At 50.7% G+C, this 20,119-nt stretch overlaps 1 protein-coding gene and 1 long non-coding RNA gene across 2 annotated transcripts; one reads left to right on the top strand and one right to left on the bottom strand.

Moving 5' to 3' along the window:
• Positions 1-45: 45 nt before the first annotated feature.
• LOC146426705 (suppressor of cytokine signaling 7-like) lies at positions 46-18,389 on the top strand. Its single transcript, XM_085083454.1, has 10 exons — positions 46-968; positions 4,014-4,078; positions 4,914-5,018; positions 7,369-7,464; positions 8,643-8,773; positions 10,383-10,551; positions 12,168-12,296; positions 13,949-14,084; positions 16,329-16,520; positions 17,901-18,389. The coding sequence occupies exons 1-9, from the start codon at positions 136-138 to the stop codon at positions 16,495-16,497; spliced, it is 1,833 nt and encodes a 610-aa protein (XP_084939580.1). The 5' UTR covers positions 46-135; the 3' UTR covers positions 16,498-16,520; positions 17,901-18,389.
• A 73-nt stretch (positions 18,390-18,462) lies between these two features.
• Positions 18,463-18,806, bottom strand: LOC146426704 (uncharacterized). The gene is made up of 3 exons (XR_014856712.1): positions 18,775-18,806; positions 18,659-18,723; positions 18,463-18,526 (listed from the first exon to the last, which is right to left on the bottom strand). It is a non-coding gene; the product is annotated as an uncharacterized LOC146426704 (long non-coding RNA).
• Positions 18,807-20,119: the final 1,313 nt, after the last annotated feature.

Below are 20,119 nucleotides of genomic sequence, written 5' to 3'. Positions count from 1 at the left end.
GGAAGCGCGGGGGCGGGGCGGCGGCGGCGGCGGAGTGGGGGGGGGCGCCGCGGCCGTGCGAGGGCGGCGGCGGCGGCCGCCGGTCCCGGTGCGGTGCCGGTGCCGCTCCCCGCGGGCCATGCGGCGGCCGTAGCCATGCAGCGCGACGGGGATGCGGCGGCGGCCGCCGCGGCCTCGTACCGGGTGCTCAGCCGGCTGCTGGGCTATGGCACCGGGCCGGAGGCGGGCGCGGCGGGCGGTGCCGGTACCGGTACCGGCGCGGCGGGCGCGGCGGGCGCGGGGCGGCTGGCGGGGGTCGGCCCGGCGCTGCGCAGCCCGCGGCCGCAGCTGATGGTTTTCCGCAACGCGGCGGCCGACGCTCGGCCCGGCGAGGAGTGCGGCCCGGCGGCGGCGGCGGCGGCGGGCGGGGGGGTCCCGGGGGGCGGCGGGGCCGAGCTGTGCCCGCGGCACCGCTGCGCGCTGGAGCCCAAGGCGGCGGCGGCGGCGGCGGGCTGGGGAGCGGCGGCGCAGAGCGGGCTGGAGCTGCAGCTGGCGGCGCTGGGGCTGCGCCCGCCGGGGCTGGGGGCGAAGGGGGCGGCGGGCGCGGCGGGAACCCCCTGCCCGTGCCTCGGGCCGCCCGCCGGCGAGGAGACCAGCGACGCGCTGCTGGTGCTCGAGGCGCTGGAGCCCGACGAGGGCGGCAGCGGCTCCGAGGACGAGCAGGGATCCCCCGGGCGCGGAGCCGCCCGAGCCCCCGGCAGAGCGGCGACCCCCGGCCCCGCACCGCCGCCCGCAGCCCCCGCGGGCACCGGCACCGCTACCGGCACCGGCGGCAGGAAGGGCTCGCTCCGCATCCGCCTCAGCCGCCTCTTCCGCACCAAGAGTTGCAGCGGCGGCTCGGCCACCGGGGACGCCGCCAGCGCCGCCGCCTCGGCCGGCAGCCTCACGGATGTGTGCGGGGCCCGCGGCCGGGAGCAGGAGCCGGGCAGGTACGGCGGCACCGGGAGCACCGGGGATGCGGCGGGGACACCGGGGATGCTCTGGGGACATCGGGGATGCGCTGGGGACACTGGGGATGCGGTGGGGGCACCGGGGATGCGCTGGGGACACCGGAGATGCGGTGGGGACACCGGAGGCACCGGGGATGCGCTGGGGACATCGGGCGTGCGGTGGGGACACCGGGGATGCGCTGGGGACACCGGGGGTACCGGGGACACCGGGGATGCGCTGGGGACACCGGGCAGTGTCCCCATGCCCCGGGGGTGACGCGGCGCCGCTCTGCGATGCTCTCCCGGAGGCACCGGAGCATCCCGGAGCGGCTGCCGAGGCCTCGGTGCTCTCCCGGCTGGAGCAGCCGATCCAGGCCTGCATCCTTCTCCCGGAAAATCCTCGGGAGAAGGACCGGGAGCAGGGCTTGGAGCTTCCCTGGAGATCAGGAACCCCGAGGAGCACATTTTGCTCCCCAAATTCCTGGCAGGAATTTGGTTATCCGGGTGAGGTTTGGGCTCTGCTCTCCGGGGATGAGGGATGGGGTGACTCCGGTTGTGCCCAGGGGAGGTTTAGGTTGGATTTTTAGGGGAAAAAATTGGATTTTTGGGAGGATTTATCCGTGGGGAAGGTGGCTGGGCACTGGGAGAGTGGTGTCCCCATCCCTGGAAGCGTCCGGGATGCATGGATGTGACACTTGGGGACATGGCTTGGTGGCAATTGGCAATTCTGGTGACACTTGGGGACATGGCTTGGTGGCAATTGGCAATTCTGGTGGCACTTGGGGACATGGCTTGGTGGCAATTGGCATTTCTGGTGGCACTTGGGGACGTGGCTTGGTGGCAGTTCTTGGTGGCAATTCTGGACTCGCCGATCTCGGAGGGTTTTTCTGGATTTTGTGATTCCATGACTGAGGTGACAGCTGCAGGAATCGCTGTCCCCTCTGGTGACACTGCTGTCCCCAAGGGACGCATTCCCTGTCACCTCCTGCGTGCTGCAGGATGGTCTCCCGAGGTTCTGGTGGTTCTGATGGTTCTGCTTTTGCTCCTCAGCTCTTCCACACAGGGGGAATTATTGGGACAAGGTGACAGATCCCGGGATTTCCTGCTGTGGGACACCACTGTCCCTCCTGCTCCTCATCCCTGTCCCATCCTGCTCCAGTGTCCCTGCTGAAACACTTCCCACAACATTCCCACCCCAAATCTCTCCAGCTCCGAGTTTTGGGGATTACTGGGATGGTTTGGTGTCACCCCACAGCCTGTGGGGTTCCCAAACCTCCAGGGATTTGGGGTGTGGAGCAGCAGGAAGTCTTTCCTCCAGGCTGGAGCTGCTGGCCTGGGGTCAGGTGTGACCTGGCGTTTGGGGACAGAGCCCTGGGAGGCCGAAATGACCCCAAAACGAACCCAAAATGATCCCAAAATGACCCCAAAATGATCCCAAAATGAGCTCTGCTTCAAAGCAGGGGTGGGGCAGGAGCTGGCAGCTCCCAGCCCTGCAGCTGGGCAGGTGGTGAGGCTTCTCTGGAGCTTCTGAGGAACCTCCTGGAGCTCCTGAGGAACCTTCCTGGAGCTTCTGAGGAACCTTCTGGAGCTCGTGGGGAGCTGGAGCAGCTTTGAGTGGTGGCTTCTGCCCCAAAAATGGCTCAGAGGGTCCCAAAAATGCCCTAAAAGACCCCCAAAAATGCCTCAAAGGGTCTCAAACGAGGTGTCTGGAAGGACAGAAGGCTTTTCTGGTGGGTCTTCCTGTGGTGTGGGAGTTGGGTGGTCACTGTGATGGTCATTTTGGTGGTCCCTTTGATGGTCAGTGTGATGATCATTTTGATGGTCACTTTGGTGGGACAGTCCCTTTGGTGGTGACTTTGGTGGGGTGGTCCCTTTGGTGGTCACTGTGATGGTCACTGTTATGGTCACTTTGATGGTGACTTTGGTGGGACGGTCCCTTTGGTGGTCATTGTGATTGTGATGGTAATTTTGGTGGGATGGTCCCTTTGGTGGTCACTTTGATGGTCATGGTGGCCACTTTGGTGGTCATTGTCATTGTGATGGTCATTTTGATGGTAACTTTGGTGGGTTAGTCCCTTTGGTGGTCACTTTGATGGTGACTTTGATGGTCACTTTGGTGGTGACGTTGGTGGGACGGTCCCTTTCATGGCCACTTTGATAGTCATGGTGGCCACTTTAGTGGTCATTGTGATGGTCACTTTGGTGGTGACATTGGTGGGATGGTCCCTTTGGTGGTCACTTTGGTGGTCGCAGTGGCCACTTTGGTGATCAGTGTGATGGTCACTTTGATGGTGACTTTGGTGGGACAGTCCCTTTGGTGGTCACTTTGATGGTCACTTTGGTGGTGATGTTGGTGGGATATCCCCTTTGGTGGCCACTTTGATAGTCACGGTGGCCACTTTGGTGGTCATTGTGATGGTCACTTTGATGGTGACTTTGGCGGGACGGTCCTTTTGGTGGTCACTTCGATGGTCACTTCGATGGTCACTTCGGTGGTCACTTCCCATGCAGCTCCTTGCCCTAATTAGACATTTCCCCATTATTTCCCCATTATTTCCCCATTATTTCCCCATTATTTCCCCATTATTTCCCCATTATTTCCCCATTATTTCCCCATTATTTCCCCATTATTTCCCCATTATTTCCCCATTATTTCCCCATTAATTCCCCATTAATTCCCCATTAATTCCCCATTAATTCCCCATTAATTCCCCCATTATTTCCCCCATTATTTTCCATTATTTTCCCATTATTTTCCCCATTTTCCCCATTATTTCCCATTATTATTTCCCCATTATTATTTCCCCATTATTATTTCCCCATTATTATTTCCCCATTATTATTTCCCCATTATTTCCCCATTATTTCCCCATTATTTCCCCATTATTTCCCCATTATTTCCCCATTAATTCCCCATTAATTCCCCATTAATTCCCCATTAATTCCCCATTAATTCCCCATTATTTCCCCATTAATTCCCCATTAATTCCCCATTATTTCCCCATTATTTCCCCATTATTTCCCACTTTCCCATTTTTTTCCCAGGAAACACAGACTGACGAGAACCCAAAGTGCCTTTTCCCCAGTGGTGTTCAGCCCGCTGTTCACAGGTGAGCTTTGGGGGAAATTTGGGTTTTTTTGGGAAAAAATCTTTGGGTTTTGGGGAAGTTTGGGGTTTTTTTTGGGGAAAAACCTGTGGGATTTGGGGTTTTTTTGGGAAAAATCTTTGGGTTTTGGGGAAATTTGGGGTTTTTTTGGGGAAAATCTTTGGGTTTTGGGGAAGTTTGGGGGTTTTTTTGGGGGGGGAATTTTGCTTTCGTGGGATATGGGAATTCCTGGAATATTGGGATTCCTGGGATTTGGGGATTTCTGGGATAAGGGAGTTCCTGGGATATTGAAGTTCCTGGGAAGTTTCCCATTATTTTTTCCCATTATTTATTTTTTCCCATTATTTATTTTTTCCCATTATTTATTTTTTCCCATTATTTATTTTTTCCCATTATTTTTCCCATTTTTTCCCATTATTTTTCCCCATTTTTCCCCATTATTTTTTGCATCATTTTTCCCCATCATTTTTTCCCATTTTTCCCGTTTTTTCCCCATTTTCCCCATATTTTTTCCCATTTTTCCCATTATTTTTCCCCATCATTTTTTCCTATTTTCCCCCCATTTTCCCCCCATTTTCCCCCCATTTTTGCCTATTTTTCCCCCAATTTTTCCCATTATTTCCCATTATTTTTCCCCATCTTTCCCCATCTTTCCCCATTTTTTCCCCATTATTTTTCCCCATAATTTTTCCCTATTTTTCCCATTATTTTTTCCCCATTTTTTCCCATAATTTTTTCCCATTTTTTCCCATTTTCCCCCCAATTTTTTCCCATTATTTCCCATCATTTTTCCCATCACTTTTCCCCATTTTTCCCATCATTTTTCCCATTTTTCCAGGTGAGACAGTGTCGCTGGTGGATGTGGACATTTCCCAGCCTGGGCTCAGCTCTCCTCACCCCCCGACTCCCCCACCGCCGCCCCGCCGCAGCCTCAGCCTGCTCGGTACTGCCGGGGTGGGAATTCTGGGAATTGGCCTGGGAATTGGCCTGGAATTGTTCTGGGAATGGTCATGGGAATTGGCCTGGGTTAATCTGGGAATTGTCCTGGATAATCTGGGAATTGTCATGGGAATGGGCCTGGGAATGGGCCTGGGAATTGTCCTGGGAATGGTCATGGGATAATCTGGGAATTGTCATGGGAATTGTCCTGGGAATTGTCATGGGAATTGTCATGGGAATTGTCATGGGAATTGGCCTGGGAATTGGCCTGGGAATTGGCCTGGGTTAATCTGGGAATTGTCCTGGATAATCTGGGAATTGGCCTGGGAATTGGCCTGGGATAATCTGGGAATTGTCCTGGGAATTGTTCTGGGAATTGTCATGGGAATGGGCCTGGAATTGTTCTGGGATAATCTGGGAATTGTCCTGGGAATTGGCCTGGGAATTGGCCTGGGAATTCTCATGGGAATTCTCATGGGAATGGGCCTGGAATTGTCATGGGATAATCTGGGAATTGGCCTGGGAATTGTCATGGGAATTGTTCTGGGATAATCTGGGAATTGTCCTGGATAATCTGGGAATTGTCCTGGGAATGGGCCTGGGAATTGGCCTGGGAATTGGCCTGGGAATTATTTTGGATCCTCTAGGAATTGTTCTGGGTTCCTGGGGATTGTTCTGGATATCCTGGGAATTGTCCTGGGAGTTGTCCTGGAATTGTTCTGGGAATTGTTGTGGGAATAGGCCTGGATATCCTGGGGATTGTTCTGGATATCCTGGGAATTCTGGGAATTGTCCTGGGAATTGTCCTGGATGTCCTGGGAATTGTCCTGGGAATTATCCTGGGAATTGGCCTGGGAATTGTCATGGGAATTGTCCTGGATAATCTGGGAATTATCCTGGGAATTGTTCTGGGAATGCTAGGAATTCTCCTGGGAATTGACCTGGGAATTGTCTTGGATATCCTGGGAATTGTCCTGGATGTCCTGGGAATTGTCCTGGGAATGGGGCTGGGAATTGTCCTGGGAATTCTGGGAATTGTCATGGGAATTGTCCTGGGAATTGTCCTGGGAATTGTCCTGGGAATGGGGCTGGGAATTGTCCTGGATATCCTGGGAATTGCCCTGGATCCCCTGGGAATGATTCTGGGTTCCTGGGAATTGTCCTGGATCCCTGGGAATGGTCCTGGGAATTGTCCTGGGAATGGTCCTGGGATAATCTGGGAATTGGCCTGGGAATTGTTCTGGGATAATCTGGGAATTGTCCTGGGAAAATCTGGGAATTGGCCTGGGAATTCTGGGAGTTGTCCTGGGAATTGGCCTGGGATAATCTGGGAATTGTCCTGGGAATTGTCCTGGGATAATCTGGGAATTGTCCTGGGAATTGGCCTGGGATAATCTGGGAATTGGCCTGGGAATTGGCCTGGGATAGTCTGGGAATTGGCCTGGGAATTGGCCTGGGATAGTCTGGGAATTGGCCTGGGAATTGTCCTGGGATAATCTGGGAATTGGCCTGGGAATTGTCCTGGGAAAATCTGGGAATTGTCCTGGGAATTGTCCTGGGATAATCTGGGAATTGGCCTGGGAATTGGCCTGGGAATTATCCTGGGAATGGGCCTGGAATTGTTCTGGGAATTGTCCTGGGAATTGTTCTGGATAATCTGGGAATTGTCCTGGGAATGGACCTGGATATCCTGGGGCTTGTTCTGAATATCCTGGGAATTGGCCTGGGAATTATTCTGGATCCTCTGGGAATTGTCCTGGGAATTGTCCTGGATGTCCTGGGAATTGTCCTGGGAATTATTCTGGGAATTGTCCTGGATAATCTGGGAATTGTCCTGGGAATTGTTCTGGATCATCTGGGAATCACCCTGGGAATTATCCTGGATCCTCTGGGATTTATTCTGGATCATCTGGGATTTATCCTGAATATCCTGGGAATTGTCCTGGGAATTGTCCTGGGAATTATCCTGGGTCCCTGGGAATCACCTGGATCCCTGGGAATAGTTCTGGATATCCTGGGAATAGTCCTGGATCCCCTGGGAGTTATTCTGGATATCCTGGGAATTGTCCTGGATTTCCTGGGAATTCTTCTGGGAATTCTTCTGGATCCCATGGGAATTATCCTGGATCCTCTGGGAGTTATCCTGGATTCCCTGGGAATTATCCTGGATCCCTGGGAATTGTTCTGGAAAAGGCCAAAATCCCCCAGAATTTTGCCAGCAAAGCCATCCCCACCCCAGAAATCCATAAAAACCACAAACACCCCACTGGGAATCTCCCCATTCCCTTTCCCAATCCATTTTCCCAGTTCGTTTTCCCGTTTTTTTTCAGCTTTTCCTTGTTTTTCTCCCCTAGATGACATCAGTGGCACTCTGCCTGTCCTGGTGGCTCCGATGGGATCTTCCCTGCAGTCCTTCCCTCTGCCGCCTCCTCCTCCTCCCCATGCCCCAGGTCAGCTTCTCCAAGGGTTTTTTGGGGGAATTTGGGGATTTTTTGGGGAATTTGGGTTTTTTGGGGGAATTTCCTGCTCTGCTCCAAGTCTTTTCCCTCTTGGAAACTGTTTTTCTGGGGTTTTCCTGCTCTTCTCCAAGTTTTTCCCTCCTGGAATCTGCAATTTTTTGGGGTTTTCTTCTTCTGTGCCAAGGTTTTCCTCCCCTGGAATCTGTGCTTTTTTGGGGGAATTTCCTGCTCTACTCCAGGGCTTTTCCCTCCTGGAATCTGTTTTTTTGTGGAATTTCCTGCTCTTCTCCAAGGCTTTTCCTTCCTGTAGTTCAGTTTTCAAGGAATTTGTGCTTTTTTGGGGTTTTCCTGCTCTGCTCCAAGCTTTTTCATCCTGGAATCTGTATTTTTTTGGGAATTTCCCACTCCTCTCCAAGGTTTTTCCCTCCTAGAATCTGCAATTTTTTGGGGTTTTTCTGCTCTGCTCTAAGGCTTTTCCCTCCTAGAGTTTGTGCTTTTTTGGGGGAATTTCCTGCTCTTCTCTCTGTGGGTGACAGTGACAATGACACTGACCTCAGGTTGTCTCTGTGGGTGACAGTGACAGCGACCCTGGGCTGTCTCTCTGTGTGACAATGACAGTGACAGTGACACTGACTTCAGGCTGTCTTTCTCTGTATGACAGTGACAGTGACTCTGTAGGTGACAGTGACAGTGACCCTGGGCTGTCTCTGTGGGTGACAGTGACAATGACAGTGTGACAATGACACTGACCCTGTCTCTCTCTCTGGGTGACAATGACAGTGACATTGACCCCGGGCTGTCTCTCTGTGTGACGGTGACAGTGACAATGACAGTGACCCTGGGCTGTCTCTGTGGGTGACAATGACAGTGACACTGACCCCAGGCTGTCTCTCTCTGTATGACAATGACCCCAGGCTGTCTCTGTGGGTGACAGTGACAGTGTGACAGTGTGACAGTGTGACAGTGTGACAGTGACAGTGTGACAGTGTGACAATGACAGTGTGACAGTGACAGTGACAATGACAATGACAGTGTGACAATGACACTGACCCTCTCTCTGGGTGACAATGACAGTGTGACAATGACACTGACCCTCTCTCTCTCTGGGTGACAATGACAGTGACAGTGACAATGACAATGACATTAATCCTGTCTCTCTCTCCCCACAGACGCCTTCCCCCGGCTGTCCCCGCTGCGTCCCCCCGATGTCCCCGGCCAGCCACCCCCTGGTCACCTGCAGTGTCCCCTGGGCCGCGCTGACCCCAGCAGCTTCGCCGCCAGCCTGCGCGAGCTCGAGAAGGTGTGGGGCTGGAAGTGCGCCTGGTTTGGGGTGAAAAATGCTGGTTTTGGGGTGAAAAAATCCCTGTTTGAGGTGAAAAATCCCTGTTTGGGTTGAAATCTGATTTTGGGGTGAAACCTGCTTGGTTTGGGGTGAAAAATCCCTGTTTGGGGTGAAAAATCCTGATTTGGGGTGAAAAAATCCCTGTTTGGGGTGAAAAATCCTGGTTTTGGGGTGAAACATCCTCGTTTGGGGTGAAACATCCTGGTTTTGGGGTGAAACATCCTGATTTTGGGGTGAAAAATCCTGATTTGGGGTGAAACATCCTGGTTTGGGGTGAAAAATCCTGATTTTGGGGTGAAACCTCCTGGTTTTGGGGTGAAACATCCCTGTTTGGGGTGAAACATCCTGGTTTTGGGGTGAAACATCCTGATTTGGGGTGAAAAATCCTGGTTTTGGGGTGAAACATCCTGATTTGGGGTGAAAAATCCTGATTTTGGGGTGAAAAATCCTGATTTTGGGGTGAAAAATCCTGATTTGGGGTGAAAAATCCCTGTTTGGGGTGAAAAATCCTGGTTTTGGGTGAAAAATCCTGGGTTTGGGGTGAAAAATCCTGATTTTGGTGTGAAACCTGCTGGTTTTGGGGTGAAAAATCCCGGTTTGGGGTGCAAAATGCTGGTTTTGGGGTGAAAAATGCTGGTTTTGGGGTGAAAAATCCTGGTTTTGGGGTGAAACATCCTGGTTTGGGGTGAAAAATCCTGGTTTTGGGGTGAAACCTGCTGGTTTGGGGTGAAACATCCTGGTTTGGGGTGAAAAATGATGGTTTTGGGGTGAAAAATCCTGGTTTGGGGTGAAAGATCCTGGTTTGGGGTGAAACATCCTGGTTTTGGGGTGAAACCTGCTGGTTTTGGGGTGAAAAATGCTGGTTTTGGGGTGAAAAATCCTGGTTTGGGGGTGAAAAATCCTGGTTTGGGGTGAAACCTGCCTGGTTTGGGGTGAAATCGTCAAAAATTCCCAAAAATTCCCAAAAATCCTCAAAAAAATCCTCAAAAATAAAAAAAAAATCCCCAAAGAATCCCAAAAAATCCTCAAAAAATCCCCAAAAAATCCCCCAAAAATCCCCCCAAAATCCCAAAAAATCCCCAAAAAACCTCTAAAAAATCCTCAAAAATCCTAAAATCCTCAAAAAAAAAAAAAAAAATCCCCAAAAATAAAAAAATCCCAAAAACTCCCCCAAAACTCCCCAAAAATCCCCAAAACTCCACAAAAATCCCCCAAAAAATCCCCAAAAATCCTCTAAATATCATGAAAAATCCTTCAAAAATCCTCCAAAATCCTCAAAAATAAAGAAAAAATCCCCCAAAAAACCCCCAAAAAAACCCCAAAAACCTCAAAAAATCCAACCCCCTAAAATACTAAAATCCTCAAAATCCTCCTAAAAAAAATCCTCAAAAATCCTCAAAAATACAAAAACCCCCAAAAAATCCCAAAGAAACCCCCAAACCCCCAAAATCCCCCAAAAATCCAAAACCAAAATCCCCCCAAAAAATCCCCAAAACCCCCCCAAAATCCCCCAAAAATCCTCAAAACCCCCCAAAAAACCCCACTGTGCAATCCCCCCATCCCGCAGTGCGGCTGGTACTGGGGCCCCATGAACTGGGAGGATGCCGAGATGAAGCTGAAGGGGAAGGCGGACGGATCGTTCCTGGTGCGCGACAGTTCCGACCCGCGCTACATCCTGAGCCTGAGCTTCAGGTCGCAGGGCGTCACCCACCACACCCGCATGGAGCACTACCGCGGTGAGATATGGGGTGTGGGGTTAGTGGGGTTTGGGGTTAGTGGGATTTGGGGTTATTGGGATTTGGGTTAGTGGGGTATGGGGATAGCTTCAGGTCGCAGGGCATCACCCACCACACCCGCATGGAGCACTACCGCGGTGAGATACCGGGATTTGGGGTTATTGGGATTTGGGGTTAGTGGGATATGGGAGTTCACACCCGCATGGAGCACTACCGCGGTGATATATCGGGGTTTGGGGTTATTGGGATATGGGGTTATTGGGATTTGGGGTTATTGGGATGTGGGGATAGCTTCAGGTCACAGGGCATCACCCACCACACCCGCATGGAGCACTACCGCGGTGAGAGATTGGGATTTGGGGTTATTGGGATTTGGGGTTACTGGGATTTGGGGATAGCTTCAGGTCGCAGGGCATCACCCACCACACCCGCATGGAGCACTACCGCGGTGAGATACCGGGGTTTGGGGATTGGGATTTGGGGTTAGTGGGATTTGGGGTTAGTGGGATTTGGGGTTATTGGGATTTGGGGTTAGTGGGATTTGGGGTTAGTGGGATTTGGGGTTAGTGGGATTTGGGGTTATTGGGATTTGGGGTTAGCGGGATATGGGGATTATCAGGATATAGGAGTTCCTGGGATTTGGGGATTCCCAGGATTTGGGGTTACTGGGATATGGGAGTTCACACCCGCATGGAGCACTACCGTGGTGAGATACCGGGGTTTGGGGATTGGGATTTGGGGTTATTGGGATATGGGGTTATTGGGATTGGGGTTGGTGGGATTTGGGGTTATTGGGATATGAGGATTATCAGGATATAGGAGTTCCTGGGATCTGGGGATTCCCACGATTTGGGGTTACTGGGATATGGGAGTTCACACCCGCATGGAGCACTACGGCGGTGAGTATTGGGATGTGGGGTTATTGGGATTTGGGGTTATTGGGATTTGGGGTTATTAGGATGTGGGGATAGCTTCAGGTCGCAGGGCATCACCCACCACACCTACATGGAGCACTACCACGGTGAGATATCGGGTTTGGGGGATTGGGATTGGGGGTTAGTGGGATTTGGGGTTATTGGGATATGGGAGTTCACACCTGCATGGAGCACTACCAGAGTGAGATATTGGGATTGGGGGACTGGGATATGGGGTTATTGGGATTTGAGGTTATTGGGATATAGGAGTTCCTGGGATCTGGGGATTCCCAGGATTTGGGGTTACTGGGGTATGGGAGTTCACACCCACATGGAGCACTACCGCGGTGAGTTATCGGGATTTGGAGGATTGGGATGTGGGGTTATTGGGATGTGGGGTTATTGGGATTTGGTGTTACTGGGATATGGGAGTTCACACCCGCATGGAGCAGTACCGCGGTGAGTTATTGGGATTTGGGTTAGTGGGATTGGGATTATTGGGATTTGGGGTTACTGGGATACGGGAGTTCACACCCGCATGGAGCACTTCCTCAAAAATCCCCAAAAAATCCCCAAAAAACCTCAAAAATCCCCTAAAAAATCCCCCAAAAAATCCCCCAAAATCCTCCCAAAATCCCCCAAAAATTCCCCAAAATTCCCCAAAAACCCCTGGACTAGCCAGCCCCCCTCTGTGCCCCTCAGGGACGTTCAGCCTGTGGTGTCACCCCAAGTTCGAGGACCGCTGCCAGTCGGTGGTGGAGTTCATCAAGAGAGCGATCATGCACTCCAAGAACGGCAAATTCCTCTACTTCCTGCGCTCCAGGGTGCCCGGTGAGACTGGGGATGGTTTTTTTTGGGAATGTGGTTTTTTTGGGAATTTTTTTTTCTGAGAATGTTATTTTTTTTCTGGGATTTTTTTTCTTTTCTGGGAATGTTTTTTTTTTTTTCCTGAGAATTTTTTTTTTCCTGGAAATGTTTGGGTTTTTTTTTTGTTTTTTTGTTTTTCTGGGAATGTTTGGGTTTTTTTTCTAGGAATGGTGTTTTGTTTTTTCTGGGAATGGTTGGGTTTATTTCCTGGGAATGGTTGGTTTTCTTATGGGAATGGTTGGGTTTTTTTCTGGGAATGGTGTTGTTTTTTTTTCTGGGATCAGTGCTGCTCTGTCCTGACAATCAGAGATTTGGGTGATTTGGGGGCTCTTCCATTCCATTCCCAAGCCAAACCCAAACCATTCCATTATTCCATAATTCTCATGGATGCCAGCCTTGGAAAGCTCTTCATCCCATCCCATCCCATTCCCAACCCAAATCCAAACCATTCCATGAATCCCTATGGATCCCAGCCTTGGAATCCCTTCCAGCCCAAATGATCCCATTCTGTTCCCAACCCAAACCATTCCATGAATCCTTAATCCCTATGGATCCCATTCCATTCCCAATCCAAACTATTCCATGATTCCATAATCCCATTCCATTCCCATCCCAAACCATTCCATGACTCCATAATCCCAACAGATCCCAGCCTTTGAAGCTCCTCCAACCCAAAGCACTCCATTCCATTCCCATTCCAAACCATTCAATCAATCCATAATCCCTATGAATCCCAGCCTTTTCCATGCCATTCCATTCCTTGCCCATTCCATTCCATTCCAACCCAAACCATTCCATGATTCCATAATCCCAGCCTATTCCATTCCATCCCATTCCATTCCAATCCCAAATCATTCCGTGATTCCATATTCCCTATGGATCCCATTCCATCGCATTCCATCCCATTCCATTCCCAGCCCAAACCATTCCATGATTCCATAATCCCAGCCTTTTCCATTCCATTCCCATTCCATTCTATTCCATTCCATTCCCAGCCTTTTCCATTCCCAGCCTTTTCCGTTCCCATCCATTCCATTCCATTCCATTCCCAGCCTTTTCCATTCCATTCCCAGCCTTTTCCATTCCATTCCATTCCATTCCATTCCATTCCATTCCATTCCATTCCATTCCCAGCCTTTTCCATTCCATTCCCAGCCTTTTCCATTCCATTCCATTCCATTCCATTCCATTCCATTCCATTCCATTCCCAGCCTTTTCCATTCCATTCCCAGCCTTTTCCATTCCATTCCATTCCATTCCATTCCATTCCATTCCATTCCATTCCATTCCCAGCCTTTTCCATTCCATCCTATTCCATCCCATTCCAATCCCAGCCTTTTCCATTCCATTCCATGCCATGCCATGCCATTCCATCCCATTCCCAGCCCAAACCATTCCATGATTCCATAATCCCTATGGATCCCATCCCATCCCATCCCATCCCATCCCATTCCATCCCATTCCCATCCCACCATTCCACAAATCCCTACAGATCCCCACCATCCCATCCTCCTGCAGCTCTCCTCTCTCCCCTCACCACCCTTTCCCTCCGGAATTTTCCTTCCTTCCCAGCACCATCCTGACCCCCAAATTCCCTTTTTTTTCCCCCAAAAAAGGTCTCCCTCCCACGCCGGTGCAGCTGCTCTATCCGGTGTCCAGGTTCAGCAACGTCAAATCCCTGCAGCACCTCTGCCGCTTCCGCATCCGGCAGCTCGTCAGGATCGACCACATTCCCGAGCTGCCGCTGCCCAAGTGAGCACGGGGTGGATCCAGGGGAATTCCAGGGGAGAATTCCAGGGGGAATTCCCTGGAATGGATACCAGGGGGAATTCCAGGAGTGAATCCCAAGGGGGAATCCAAGGGGGGAATCGCAGGGATGAATCCCAAGGGGGAATCCAAGGGGTGAATTCCAGGAGTGAATCCCAGGGGGGAGTCTCAGGGGGGAATCCCAAGGAGGAATCCCAAGGGGGGAATCCCAGGGGGGAATTCCAGGGGGAATTCCAGGGATGGATCCAGGGGGGAATTCCGTGGGAGAATTCCAGAGTGGATCCCAGGGGGGAATTCTGGGGATGGATCCAGGGGGGAGTTCCAGGGGAGAATTCCAGGGATTAATCCCAGAGGGAAATTCCAGGGATGAATCCAAGGGGGGAATTGAAGGGCTGAATCCCAAGGGGAATTCCGGGGATGAATCCCAGGAGTGAATCTCAGGGGGGAATTCCAAGGGGGGAATTCCAGGGATGGATCCCAGGGCTGGATCTCAGGGATGAAGCCTGGAAGGAATTCCCAGGAATGGATCCCAGGGGTGAATCCCAAGGGGGAATCCCAGGGGAGAACACCAGGGGTAGATCCCAGGTGTTGGATTCCAGAGGGGAATTCCAGAGGGCAATTCCAGGGGAGAATTCCAGAGCAGACCCCAGGGACAATTCCAGGAATGAATCCCAGGGGGGAATGCCGGCAGGAAATCCAAGGGGTGAATCCCAGGGATGGATCCCAAGGGGGAATCCCAGGAGTGAATCCCAAGGGGAATTTCAGGGGGAATTCCAGGGATGGATCCCAGAGGGAATTCCCAGGAATGGATCCCAGGGAGGAATCCCAAGGATGAATCCCATGGGGGAATGCTGGGGGGAAATCCAAGGGGTGGATCCCAAGGGGAATTCCAGGGGGGAATCCCAGGGGTGAATCCCAGAGGGAATTCCAGGGATGGATCCCAGAGGGAATTTCCAGGGATGGATCCCAGGGGGAATTCTAGGAGTGAATCCCAAGGGTGATTCTCAGGGGTGATGTCCTGTGGGATTCAGGGATCAGTGGGAATGCTGAACACCTCGGGAATGAGGCTTTTCCAGCCTTGGGATTTTGGGATCGATGTCCTGTGGGATTCAGGGATCGGTGGGAATGCTGAGCAACTCGGGAATGAGGCATTCCCTGCCGTGCCAGAGCTTTTTTTCCCAGCTCTTCCCAGCGTTTTTTCCGGCTCTTCCCAGCATTTTCCCAGCTCTTCCTGGCATTTTCCATTTTCCCAGCTCTTCCCGGCGTTTTCCTGGCGTTTTCCCATCTCTTCCTGCTGTTTTCCCAGCATTTTCCTAGCTCTTCCCAGAATTTTCCCATCTCTTCCTGCTGTTTTCCCAGCTCTTCCCGCTGTTTTCCCGGCATTTTCCCAGCTCTTCCCGCTGTTTTCCTGGCATTTTCCCAGCTCTTCCTGGCATTTTCCCATCTCTTCCCGGTGTTTTCATGGTGTTCTCCCAGCTCTTCCCAGCGTTTTCCCATCTCTTCCCGGCGTTCTCCCATCTCTTCCCGCTGTTTTCCTGGCATTTTCCCGGCATTCTCCCATCTCTTCCCGCTGTTTTCCTGGCATTTTCCCGGCATTTTCCCATCTCTTCCTGGCTCTTCCTGGCATTTTCCTGGCATTTTCCCGGCATTTTCCCATCTCTTCCTGGTGTTTTCCCTGCATTTTCCCAGCTCTTCCTGGTGTCTTCCCGGCATTTTCCCAGCTCTTCCCGCTGTTTTCCCGGCATTTTCCCAGCTCTTCCCGCTGTTTTCCTGGCATTTTCCCAGCATTTTCCCAGCTCTTCCCGGCGTTTTCCCAGCTCTTCCTGGCATTTTCCCATCTCTTCCCGGTGTTTTCCTGGTGTTCTCCCAGCTCTTCCCAGCGTTTTCCCATCTCTTCCCGGCGTTCTCCCATCTCTTCCCGCTGTTTTCCTGGCATTTTCCTGGCATTTTCCCATCTCTTCCTGGTGTTTTCCCTGCATTTTCCCAGCTCTTCCTGGTGTCTTCCCGGCATTCTCCCATCTCTTCCCGCTGTTTTCCCATCTCTTCCCGTGTTTTCTCGGCATTCTCCCACCTCTTCCTGGTGTTTTCCAGGTGTTTCCCCATCTCTTCCCATCTCTTCCCGCTGTTTTCCCGGCATTTTCCCGGCATTTTCCCATCTCTTCCCGCTGTTTTCCTGGCGTTTTCCCGGCATTTTCCCATCTCTTCCCACCTCTTCCCGCTGTTTTCCAGGCCGCTGATCTCCTACATCCGCAAGTTCTACTACTACGACCCGCAGGAGGAGGTTTACCTGTCGCTCAAGGAGGCTCAGCTGCTCTCGCGGCACAACCCGGAGCCGGGATCGCCCGCCGAATCCTCGGCGGGATCGTCCGCCGAATCCTCCACCGAATCCTCCACGTAGCCCAGCTGCCGGCGGCGCTGACGGTGAGGGAGTGTTGGGAATGGTTGGGAAGGGTTTGGGATGGTCTGGGATGGTCTGGGAACGGTCTGGAATGGTTGGGAATGGTTTGGGATTGTTTGGGAATGGGTCTGGGAATGGTTTGGGATGGTGTGGGATCAACTGGGATTGTCTGGGAATGGTTTGGGAATGGTTTGGGATCAACTGAGAATGGTCTGGGATCAACTGGGAATGTTCTGGAATGGTCTGGGATCAACTGGAAATGTTCTGGAATGGTCTGGGATCAACTGGGAATGTTCTGGAATGGTCTGGGATGGTTTGGGAATGGTCTGGGAATGTTCTGGGATGGTCTGGGATTGTTTGGGATTGTTTGAAATGGTCTGGGATGGTCTGGGATCATCTGGGATTGTCTAGGAATGTTCTGGAATGGTCTGGGAATGGTTTGGGATGGTTTGGGATGGTCGGGGATCAACTGGGAATGTTCTAGGATGGTCTGGGATTGTTTGGAAATGGTTGAGAATGGCCTGGAATGGATGGTCTGGAATCAACTGGGAATGTTCTGGAATGGTTGGGAATGGTCTGGAATCAACTGGGATGGTCTGGGAAGGTTTGGGAATGGTTTGGGATGGACTGGGATTATTTGGAATCATCTGGGATTGTCTAGGAATGGTTTGGGAATGGTTTGGGATCAACTGGGATGGTCTGGGAATGGTTGAGAATGGTTTGGGAATGGTCTGGGATGGTCTGGGATCGACTGGGAATGGTTGGGAATGGTTTGGGATCAACTGAGAATGGTCTGGGATCGACTGGGAATGGTCTGGGATCGACTGGGAATGGTCTGGGATCAACTGGGAATGTTCTGGAATGGTCTGGGATCAACTGGGAATGTTCTGGGAATGGTTTGGGAGTGGTCTGGGATTGTCTGGGATTATCTGGAATGGTTCAAGATGGTCTGGGTTGGTCTGGGAATGTTCTGGGATGGTCTGGAAATGGTTTGGGAATGTTCTGGAATGGTCTGGGAATGGTTTGGGAATGTTCTGGGATGGTTTTCATGGTTTTCCACCATTCCCAGCTTTCCTTGGGAATGGCAACAAGATTTCCTGGCCTTTTCCCGTTCCCAAACTTTCTTTGGAATAGAAAACAAAGCTTCCTGGTTTTTTATCATTCCCAAACTTTCTTGGGAATGGGGAAAAAAATCTTCCCGTCCTTTTTCCCATTCCCAAACTTTCTTGGGAATGGCAACAAGATTGGCCTTTTCCCATTCCCAAACTTTCTCTGGAATAGAAAACAAAGCTTCCTGGTCTTTTCCCATTCCCAGTTTTCCTTGGGAATGGCAACAAGATCCCGTGCCATTCCAAGCTCTCCCATCCCATCTCATCCCCATTCCCTGCTTTTATTCCCGGCAGGAATTCGCTGTTGCCCTCCAGCCTGGCGCGGCGGGGAGGAGGAGGAGGAGGAGGAGGAAGAGGCAGAATTCCCGCAGAATTCCCACAGAATTCCCGCAGAATTCCTGCTCTTTTCTCCGGAGGAGAAGGCCTGGCATTCCCGAGGAGCCCAGCGGAGCAGGATCAGCCGGAGTTTCAGCTCCCAGAAAAAACGGGAATTCCGGGAAAACCGGGAATTCCGGAAAAAACGGGAATTCCGGAAAAAACGGGAATTCCGGCGCCGCGGGATCCTGGCGGAACAAAGAATGTCACGGCACTGTTGTTGTTGTTTGTCGTTGTTATTCCCAAGTTTTCCTGGAAGTTTTCCGTTTGGATGTCTTTGGAATTATTATTTTTTTTTAATATATTTTGATTTTTGGTGGAAAAAAAAGTTGGATTTTTTCATCCCTGCCTCGGGAATTGCGAGGTGGAGAGGGAGGGAAGGATTTTTTTTTTTTGGGAATTTTTTTTTCCTGGGAAGATTCTCCGTCGATCCGAGGATGGATGTGGCAAGGCTGGGATGCTCGCCAGGGAGGGAAAAATCTGGGAAAAGTCGGCGGGAAGAACATCTGGGATGAACATCTGGAAAATAACTGCTGGGAATAAATCTCTGGGAAAAACATCTGGAAGAACTTCTGGGATAAACATCTGGAATAAAACTCCTGGGAAAAACTTCTGGGATGAATAACTTCTGGGAAAAACGTCTGGGAAAAACATCTGGAATAACTTCTGGAAAAAACTCCTGGGAGTAAATCTCTGGGAAAAACTTCTGGGATGAACATCTGGAAAAAACATCTGGGATAAACTTCTGGGAATAATCTCTGGGAAAACATCTGGAAAAACTTCTGGAAAAAACTCCTGGGAATAAATCTCTGGGATAAACATCTGGGAAAAACATCTGGAATAACTTCTGGAAAAAACCTCCGGGAAAAATATCTGTGAAAAACATCTGGAAAAACCTCTGGGAATAATCTCTGGAAAAACTTCTGGAAAAAACCTCCGGGAAAAATATCTGTGAAAAACATCTGGAAAAACCTCTGGGAATAATCTCTGGAAAAACTTCTGGAAAAAACCTCCGGGAAAAATATCTGTGAAAAACATCTGGAAAAACCTCTGGGAATAATCTCTGGAAAAACTTCTGGGAAAAACCTCCAGGAAAAATTTCCAGGAAAAACCTTTGGGAAAAACCTCCAGGAAAAATTTTCAGGAAAAACCTCTGGGAATAATTTCTGGGAAAACTTCTGGGATAAACCTCTGGGAAAAACCTCCAGGAAAAAACTTCCAGGAAAAAACTTCCAGGAAAAACCTCTGGAAAAAACTTCTGGGATAAACCTCCAGGAAAAACTTCCAGGAAAAACCTCTGGGAATAAATCCTGGGAAAAACCTCTGGGAAGTGCAGAACTCCAAGCAGCTTCCCAAAATTTGGGAAAAGAGCTCCAAACCCCCCGGAAAATCCTGGAAAAAGTCTGGAGCTAAGGAAAGAAGGAAAAACTTGGAATTCTGTGGGAATGGTCGGTGCTGCGGCAGAATTCCCGGAAAAAAAAAAAAATCCTGGAAAGGTGGAAAAGTGGGAAAAATTCCAGAGCTGCAGGTTGGGAATTCCCAGCTGATTCCAGAAGTTGGGAATGGAGAGATTTTCCCTTTGGAATGCTGAGGATTTTCCCGGGAATTTCCCTCGGGAATGGAAAATCCGGGAGAGTTGATTCCTCTTTTCCCTGTTTGTTTTTTTGGGGCAGAAAATTCCTTCCAAAATCCCTAATTCCTTCCCAATCTTTGGGAATTCCGTGGTGGAGATTCCAGCCAGGCTGGGAATTCTGGAAAATTCCAGAGATTTTTCAGAGAATTCCAGAGAATTCTGGAGAATTCCAGAGATTTTGGAGAATTCTGGAAAATTCTGGAGAATTCCAGAGATTTCAGAGAATTCTGGAAAATTCCAGAGAATTCCGGAAAATTATAGAGAATTCCAGAGAATTCTGGAAAATTCTAGAGAATTCCGGAGCATTCCAGAGAATTCTAGAAAATTCCAGAGATTTTCAGAGAATTCCAGAGAATTCTGGAAAATTCCAGAGACTTCGGAGAATTCCAGAGAATTCCAGAAAATTCCAGAGAATTCCAGAGAATTCTGGAAAATTCCAGAGAATTCCAGAGATTCCAGAGATTTCAGAGAATTCTGAAAAATTCCAGAGAATTTTGGAGAATTC

The sequence above is a fragment of the Lichenostomus cassidix genome, chromosome 27, assembly GCF_008360975.1.
Source record: "Lichenostomus cassidix isolate B80296 chromosome 27, HeHo_3.0, whole genome shotgun sequence".
Lineage (NCBI taxonomy): Eukaryota > Metazoa > Chordata > Aves > Passeriformes > Meliphagidae > Lichenostomus > Lichenostomus cassidix.
The sequence above is the reverse complement of the archived record's forward strand: the minus strand, read 5'-3'. Positions and strand labels throughout refer to the sequence as shown.

Excerpts from the sequence above, each read along its gene's own strand:
- LOC146426705 (XM_085083454.1), top strand. The coding sequence starts at position 136 with ATGCAGCGCGACGGGGATGCGGCGGCGGCCGCCGCGGCCTCGTACCGG. Across the intron at positions 5,019-7,368 it reads CCGCAGCCTCAGCCTGCTCG|ATGACATCAGTGGCACTCTG; the intron begins GTACTGCCGGGG and ends TTTCTCCCCTAG. Across the intron at positions 12,297-13,948 it reads CCTGCGCTCCAGGGTGCCCG|GTCTCCCTCCCACGCCGGTG; the intron begins GTGAGACTGGGG and ends CCCCCAAAAAAG.